The 8,901-nt window shown below is 42.1% G+C and overlaps 1 protein-coding gene across 1 annotated transcript; it reads right to left on the bottom strand.

The window, feature by feature from the left end:
• Window positions 1-1,344: 1,344 nt before the first annotated feature.
• Window positions 1,345-3,744, bottom strand: LOC138978982 (uncharacterized). Its single transcript, XM_070351802.1, has 3 exons — window positions 3,199-3,744; window positions 2,517-2,732; window positions 1,345-1,642 (listed from the first exon to the last, which is right to left on the bottom strand). Exons 1-3 carry the CDS (start codon window positions 3,399-3,401, stop codon window positions 1,453-1,455), a joined length of 609 nt encoding a protein of 202 aa, XP_070207903.1. The 5' UTR covers window positions 3,402-3,744; the 3' UTR covers window positions 1,345-1,452.
• Between the last annotated feature and the right edge of the window lie 5,157 nt (window positions 3,745-8,901).

Genomic DNA, 8,901 nt, shown 5'->3' with positions numbered 1-8,901 from the left:
GCATCATGTTCGCGCAGGCATGCACACCGCTACACGCTTTCTGACTTTGGAAGAAAAACTGACTCCAAGTGCATTCGATTTCACAACACAGTTGTTGAAACAGCTTTTTAAGTTGTCAGTGTATGCTGTTGTCGATAGAAACATCGCCGTGGTACAGATGGGTAAACCGGAACCATGCGTCTTTGTTATCGACAATATGCTTTTGGATATTGAGAAAAATGGCCGACTTCCGTAGCATTATGCTTTGATGATCGGAAGAGACCACAGCCCCCGAATTCCCCCACGTGTTCATCAGAATAGCTATATAAGCCTCATATTGATTGATTGATTCATTTCAGAAAACTAACGGCGCTGGAACGCTCAAAACAATTTCATTCGCTGTATTCAACCTCTATGGATAACTTGCACATGTCAAAACAGTTGCAACATAGGTACATAGTTGTATAAGGTTAAGTGATAGATTTTGATTACCCTGTGGTTACCATGTTAATGATCTAGTATTTGATTATTGGCATGTCATGTTGTTTTATGTTTTTATCGAATGTTATGCTTGAGTGAATCTTTCTTAAAGGTTTGTTTGTGTGTTCACATAACTTAGCTCAGCTTGATAAGATTAGACAACATTTTGGATGAAATCCTTGAATTGGCAAGTCTCTGATAGTCATCATCTCTCTGACACCCCGCCCCCCCCCCCCGACTTTCCCGACTTAAATCTTCCCGATATTGTTGAAATTTAAAATACATGACAGTATTACCCAATTAGGTCTCCCCTGCGTTTAGTACTCACTGACACTGAAAGCCGAGAACATGATTATGCTCGAATATGAATGAGAAAATACATCGACGCACCAAAAATGAAAAGAGCGGTTACCGAAAACACTACGTGTCAATAATCACGCGTACCAGTGGTACTGTTTTCATAAAATGTTCTTCCAGATCTGTACCAAAGCATACTTACAGAGTTAGTCAACCCATGATGGTGTTGATATCACCGTATAAATATGTCTATGTTTCTGTCATCGTCCGCCACTTCTCAGTCAGTCATTCAATATGTCTGTCTGTCTGTCTGTCTGTCTGCCTGTCTGTCTGTCTGTCTGTCTGCGCGTCCGTCCGTCTGTATGTGTGTATGTGTCTCTCTCTTTCTCTCTCTTTCTCTCTCTTTTCCTGTCTGTCTGTATGTCTGTCTGTCTGTCTGACTGACTGTCTGTCTATCTGTCTGTCTGTAAGCCTGCCCGCCCGCCCGTCATTCCGTCCGTCTCTCTCTCTCTCTCTCTCTCTCTCTCTCTCTCTCTCTCTCTCTCTCTCTCTCTCTCTCTCTCTCGCTCACTATTATTTGAGAAACGATTCGGTCTGTGACTTCTTTAAATCGTATCTTGCTGACCGGACACAGTATGTCACTCTACAATGCCAGAATTCGTCTACTGCACTAATAAGACAAACCGGCACGGTGGCCTAGTGGTAAGGCGTCCGCCCTGTGATCGGGAGGTCGTGGGTCCCTATAACCCACGTACTGCCCATCTGCACTAGGAAACTGTTCTCTAATTCTTGCAACCGCACAAGCTGGTAAGGTGACCCTGATGTCTCTCCCAGCCATTTCCAGACCCACCGCACAAGCATGCGGTAAGCTACATACCGATACTGCCTGGAAAGAAAAACAAGCATACAGTATTAATGACAGTATCAATCAATCAATCAATATGAGGCTTATATCGCGCGTATTCCGTGGGTACAGTTCTAAGCGCAGGGATTTAAACAAAAAAAATATGCAATTCATATCGCGCACATATTCAAGGCGCAAGGATTTATTTATGCCGTGTGAGATGGAATTTTTTGTACACAATACATCACGCATTCACATCGGCCAGCAGATCGCAGCCATTTCGGCGCATATCCTACTTTTCACGGCCTATTATTCCAAGTCACACGGGTATTTTGGTGGACATTTTTATCTATGCCGATACAATTTTGCCAGGAAAGACCCTTTTGTCAATCGTGGGATCTTTAACGTGCACACCCCAATGTAGTGTACACAAAGGGACCTCGGTTTTTCATCTCATCCGAAAGACATATAACGTGCGCCACACACAAGACCCTTTTGTCAATGGTGGGATCTTTAACGTGCACACCCCAATGTAGTGTACACGAAGGGACCTCGGCGTTTCGTCTCATCCGAAAGACTAGCACCCACCACCTAGGTTAGGAAAGGGGGGAGAAAATTGCTAACGCCCTGACCCAGGGTCGAACTCGCAACCTCTCGCTTCCGAGCGCAAGTGCGTTACCACTCGGCCACCCAGTCCACAGTACACAAAGTGTACAATCAGGATACTTGAAAACATTCCCCATATTGCTTTGCTCAGAATTAGCACATGCGAATAAATGAATTGTCTTGAAATAAAAATGAATATCTGACAATTAATTTTCATTTTTTTATTTTATTGTTATTTGTTTTTGCACATCTATGACATAAACCTATTTATAGTATCATGATTACAATTCTAAAAAAAAAAATAACTTACTCATTAGCATCCTGTATAGCCCTCCCATACTGCTGGTTGTACCAGTGATAGCATGTCTCCAAGACATAGTGGTCCAAGCACACTGATCTGAAGCCAGGGTGGTCAGTGATGCAGCCCACCCCTGTGCTTACTGTCAGTGATTCCATTTCTGGAATTTCTTGACAACAGCGGCATTCTCGGATTGAGCCCATGCCTGCACAGTTTGCGCACTGACACCTGCACACACAAAATTTGATACAAGTTTAGTTCAAATTCTCTGCAGTCTACAAACTCACACAAAAAAATTGATCTACTAAGGCAGTAAAACAACTGAAATGGACAAATTCACAACCAATGGTAGTGACCATTATGTCTAGACAAAACCATAATAAATTGTTATTCCATTGGAACATTGGTATATTCATACGTGTACTGATTTGGCTAGTTTTAGTTTTGGGGACTGCTACTAGCAATGATTGAGTGGGCATACTGACTACTCAGTAGGATGATGTTTTGACTAAAATTATAATCAGGAATGCGCATCACTTTCTGGCATGCATGAATTGCATCAAGGGTAAAAGAAGACATCGCACAAACTTTACAAATTACTGACTGCAAAACAAGCTCTACCAGAATCGATTCTATAATAGGAATATATACGAGGAAGAGTCTCACAATCACTGAATCAGTGGTAGTTTCTTACCAGTTGGTGGACATCAAACGATCGAGAGACTCGCTAAAATCGTCTCTGTCGGGTGTTTCCTCAACCTCAGCATCGGACAGCTCAGGTTCAAACTGGTATGGTTGAAGATCGTGTTCATTCAAAACCTCAAAATCACTACTGTAGCACGATAGTTCCAGTGAAGAAACGCTGCTTGTTTCACTGTTTTCTTCATGGTCTGCCATGCCAATACAGCTGCTGACGTCACTGCGAGGGGAGATCAGCCATGGCTGCGTTTTAGATTCTTACTTCCCTTACCCTTAATTGCAGGTATGAAAACCCACTTTCATTGATCGATATCTATTAAACCAAAGGACTTTGCTTGCCAATATTTTGCATCTGGTACTATTTAGTAATGTTCTCTCAGCAGAATTTTTTTGACCGAGCAATGTGGTTGACCTTTAATACTTTGATTAGATACTGCTCCTTTTAGGTATGAAATGATAGCATGTGCATGTGTGTAGGTAAGCGAGCGCACGCTCGCGCGCGCGAGCATGTGTGTGTGTATATGTGTGCATGTGTGTGTGTGTGTGCGTGTGTGTGTGTGTGTGTGTGTGTGTGTGTGTGTAAGTGTGTGTGAGCTTGTGTGTGCGTGTGTGTGTATACGAGGGTGTGTGTGTGGATGTGTGTGTGTGTGTGTGTGTGTGTATGTGCGCAGTCTTTGCTTTCGTTTACAATTATTCTCTGTAGTATGTTCCAAGGACAGGTTGGAAGATTAGGCTAAGCCTAAAACCTTTATCCTTATGTAATAAAGTTCTGAGTTCTGAGTTCTGAGCTCTCTCTCTCTCTCTCTCTCTCTCTCTCTCTCTCTCTCTCTCTCTCTCTCTCTCTCTCTCTCTCTCCTTTGCTGGGCCGTCAAGGTGCAACTCTCTTCCTTCGAATGTTAAAACTAGCAAATCTGTAAATATCTTTAAATCTTCCTTAAAAAAACATCTAAACTGTTCTCTGTAAGTACACACCCACGGTGACATAATTATGTGAATCTTACAGTTCTGTCTAATGTATACTATATTAATATTACTATATAATTATATTCACGTCATATTACATATTAATAGCATATAGTATTCATATTGTTTTACTTCGTATATTTATTAGACTGTGTGTTTCGTGTGGCCGTGGTGCTTATGCCTATTTACTGTACATTTACATGTTATGCCTATATGATTTCATTATATTATGTTGGTTATATGCGTGCGGATGTGTTAGTGTGAATGTAAAGGGCACGTTGTAAGATTAGGCCCTTGGCTTAAAATGTTTACCATTTATGTCAATAAAATGTTCTAAGTCTAAGTCTAAGTCTCTCTCACTCTCTCTCTCTCTCTCTCTCTCTCTCTCTCTCTCTCTCTCTCTCTCTCTCTCTCTCTCTCTCTCTCTCTCTCTCTCTCTCTCTCTCTCTTCCTCTCTGTACACACTTAGCAAGAGAATGTAGGCGAAGGTTACCCTAAGCTGTCACTATGTTACTAATTGAAATCAGTGCTTTTTCAAGAGGCAATTGTTAAAGCAAGGTTTGTCATGAAAGACTGATGTAAAGGGCTTTCAAGTACATGATGAGAGAGCAGCAGACACAACAATTGCAATTCACTGTAAAGGATCCTACTTCATAGGTCACACATCATTGGTCCGGTTGAGTTGACCACCGTCGTCAGCTGGAAATGTTTATTGTCGCCGTGTTCCTGTCAAACCAACCGAGCTACACCCGTTTGTTCTTTTACACAAGGATTGTTAATTTATATGAATACAAGGTACAACTTGGCAAACTAAAACAAGTTAACTGTATTATGTCCATATGACGAGAATGAGTTCTGAATATACATTAAAATACTTTAGCCCGGGACAAACATGCAGACGCCTTCCAACGCATATAGATAGGAAACTGTTCCGTACCATTTTGGTTGGAATTAAATTGTTCTATTGTGGATAGTCACTATTATTCAGTTGCTCTGGATCGCACGCGATGGTCGGTTGGGCAGTCAGATATGTTTGTCAGTGCCAGACCTATTAAGTTAGGGGATGGTTGGAATACAACATAGTGTAGATATGCGGTTCGGAGGTCTATTCTACACGTCATAAAAAAGTAGGCACATGGGTTTTAGTTTTTTTTTAATTATAACTAGTTTACGTCATTGAAACGACCAAATGGCTTGGAAGATTTTCTTATCTTTTCATCGTACCAAATCAACTTTGGGGAGGGGGTTGGGGTGCACATAAAAAATATTCTTACTCACACAAAAAAACTTAAAAAAATCAGAATTCGTTGCCCACTAGATGCTTTGTGTAGCAATAAGCCGTTGTTAACCCGTGATTTGTAAAAATGTAAAAAAAATAATTACAAATCACGGAGCGCGCCCCGCCAGTTGTAAAAACATTTTTACAAATCGCGGGGCGCGCCTCGCTATTTGTAAAAATGTTTTTACAAATCACGTTTTTGCGCCCGATATTTTCTTGTCATCCTCAAAGTCAAGGGACAAAAACGAAACCCCTTGACTTTAGGGGTATTGCGACTCTGTTAATTTTAAGATTGGTTTTTTTCTTCATTACTAGGATGTCCCATCATTGGGAAATTCCGGTCGCTTCCTCCCAGTGGAAAGCTAGCAGTGACAGAGTCGCACTACCCCAAAGTCAAGGGATCTATTAGTCCCGTTTCGCCGTTATCCCAATTCGCCCCCATCGCATTTTGGCGACATTTCTCAGGCCAAGTGTCATTTTACCACCATGTCATGTACCATTAGCTCCACATCCCATTTTGGCGCAATCCCGGATCGCCGTTATCCCATTTCGCCCCAATCCCAGTAGCTTAACATCCCAAGTCAAGGGATCTATTAGATTTCTAGATTGTCTCATCGCTGGAAGATTCGGGTCGCTTCTTCCCAATAAAAAGCTAGCAGCAACAGAGTCGCACTATCCCCAAGTCAAGGGATATATTAGATTATTTTTTTTCATTACTAGATTGCCCGAACGCTGCGAAAGTCGGGTCGCTTCCACCCAATGTAAAGCTAGCAGCAACAGAGTCGCACTATCCCCAAGTCAAGGGATATATTAGATTATTTTTTTTCATTACTAGATTGTTCCATTGCTGGGAAATTCGGGTCGCTTCCTCCCAATGGAAAGCTAGCAGCAACTACAGAGTCGCGCTACCCCGAAAGTCAAGGGATCTATAAGATTTTTTTTCAGATTTGTTTTTCATTTATAGATTGTCCCATCGCTGGGAAATTAGGGTCACTTCCTCCCAGTGGAAAGCTAGCAGCAACCTAGTCGTGCTACCCCAAAGTCAAGGGATCTATTATATATATTTTTGTGTATGTATTTCTTGTCCCATCGCTTGCTAGCTTTCCACTGGGAGGAAGCGATCCGAATTTCTCAGCGATGGGACAAGAAAGACATGAAAAAAGAATTACATTTTTTGTTTAAATTTTTACAAATCACGGGTTAACAGGCGTCCTTATTGCGTGCCTTACGAGAAACAGATCGCGTGCAAAAAAACCACGTAATGCTGTGTAGTATTCTTTGTGCTTTGGTTTATCGTCTCTAATTGACCCTATTCTGAGGTCTAAATCTTTCCTATTATCTTTCCGACTCATGCAATGTCACTTTTCTTTGAGATGTTTTGCGAGGAGTTGTGAGCTGAGAATACAGGCGTGTAAGTAGAACGCAAAAATCACACCTTGACTCGATCGGACAGACTGGTTCATGTAAGAGCACTTGACAGTCTCTGTCTCTTATCCCCGGTAGGATCATAAAATCGTGGAATCTGCTGATGTTCGTACTCCCCATCTACTTAGCTTCGTCCAAATAGGCCCACTTCAAACATCACACGCGGAAGACACGACTTGAGCTGGACACCACAGTCATGTTCGAACCACGCACCAAGACACCACGCACCAGTCAGCATTGAAAACAATGTTTTCGCGAGAAATTGACATAAATAAAATCAATCTAAATTGTTAAAAATAAGAGAAAAAAGAAATCAAAGACGGACTCTTGAAGAAGTAACGTTTCACTCAGATATATTTTATCCAGCCGGTCATGTCTTTCATTCATCCCTTTTCTTCTGACAGAAATAAAATAACACAAGAGAAATGAACATATGTAAGTAGGATTAAAAGCAAACGGCAAGTTGTGTGAAAAATGTTACTGACCACCACGTGCATGCACATATTTGCTGCCCCCCCCCCCCCCTCAACATCGTAATCGTATCGGCTCTGTATCCCTTTGCCCTCGACCTCTTCCCGAACACCTCCCCCCCCCCCCCCCACCCCCTTCCTTTCTTTTTAGTAAATCCCCCCTCAGTCGGAGCGGCAGTTGTCACCACGCATTCGACTTCTTTTTTTTTTTTTAAATAGTATCTCCTTTACAAGCTGATCTGATAATAAAATATCTTATTTTTGTAAGCCCTTAGAAAAAATCTCCCTAGAAAGAAATGGGTTAAAGCATGATGCTATTAAAATATTGACGGGTGAATGCCGGCTACACAAACACACGTACCAAAGTACTCATCCTCCCCGAAGACGGAATGTGACCCCCAATGTGGTGGGAACTTAAAAGCGGTCACATACGCGTTTTTCTCCTAGGTACGGGGAGAACGCAGAAAAAGAAAAAGTAGAAGAATGGCCTTTCCGAGCATAATTATATAGCCAGTTAAACAATTTCATTATTTGTAGTTTCAGAGATATGGAGCTTCAAAGTACTGATCCTTATTTTCTGGGAGCATATTTCAGAAGCAGTTATAAATTACATCCAGTGATGCAGTCCACCTGACCTGATCGTGACCTATACTGCTGGCGCTGGTGGTCGGTCACATTACCTTTTCGGTCCACGGCGGGTTATGCAACACAAAGGTGCAGACAGGCCTCTTTTTCACCTAACCAAGGTTACGAATGTTAGTGACCTGATCGTGACCTACGCTGCCGGCGCCGTGTCTTGGTCACATCAATCAATCAATCAATATGAGGCCTATATTGGGGCGGGGATATAGCTCAGTTGGTAGCGCGCTGGATTTGTATTCAGTTGGCCGCTGTTAGCGTGAGTTCGATCCCAGGTTCGGCGGAAATTTATTTCAGAGTCAACTTTGTGTGCAGACTCTCTTCGGTGTCCAACCCCCCCCCCCCACCCCCCGTGTACACTACATTGGGTGTGCACGTTAAAGATCCCACGATTGACAAAAGGGTCTTTCCTGGCAAAATTGCTTAGGCACAGCCGGTTAATAATTGTCTACCTATACCCGTGTGACTTGGAATAATAGGCCGTGACAGGTAAATATGCGCCGAAATGGCTGCAATTACTGGCCGTATAAAATTTCATCTCACACGGCATTACTGCAGAGCGCCTAGAACTGTACCCACGGAATATGCGCGATATAAGCGTCATTGATTGATTGATTGATTGATATTGCTATTTCATATGTTACGTGGATTTCCATTGGTCAATTGGGCAAAACTGAGCTCAGTGCAAAAGTGATATCGACGACATTTCCTTTATTGCTTCCCCACTTCAAAAGCAAAAACACCTAAATTTAAAAACAAACAAATATATACACAAAGAAAAAAGCCAAGCACCCCCCTTCAATTTCGCAATGACTGATTTTTAAAGTTCTGGTATGGAAACAGTAAGTTCAGGAGCTCGGTTTGACAAATGTTATCGACAAGAGCAACTCTTTGGAAATAACATCACACAAGAAAACTCCAG

Source organism: Littorina saxatilis, linkage group LG10, assembly GCF_037325665.1.
Source record: "Littorina saxatilis isolate snail1 linkage group LG10, US_GU_Lsax_2.0, whole genome shotgun sequence".
In the NCBI taxonomy this organism is placed as follows: Eukaryota; Metazoa; Mollusca; class Gastropoda; order Littorinimorpha; family Littorinidae; genus Littorina; species Littorina saxatilis.
The sequence above is the reverse complement of the archived record's forward strand: the minus strand, read 5'-3'. Positions and strand labels throughout refer to the sequence as shown.

Bases quoted from the DNA above. Each gene is read 5' to 3' on its own strand.
- LOC138978982 (XM_070351802.1), bottom strand. From the start codon at position 3,401: ATGGCAGACCATGAAGAAAACAGTGAAACAAGCAGCGTTTCTTCACTG. The intron at 2,733-3,198 runs GTAAGAAACTAC...TTGTGTGTGCAG, and splicing joins CGTTTGATGTCCACCAACTG to GTGTCAGTGCGCAAACTGTG. The intron at 1,643-2,516 runs GTAAGTTATTTT...TTTTCTTTCCAG, and splicing joins GCTATACAGGATGCTAATGA to GCAGTATCGGTATGTAGCTT.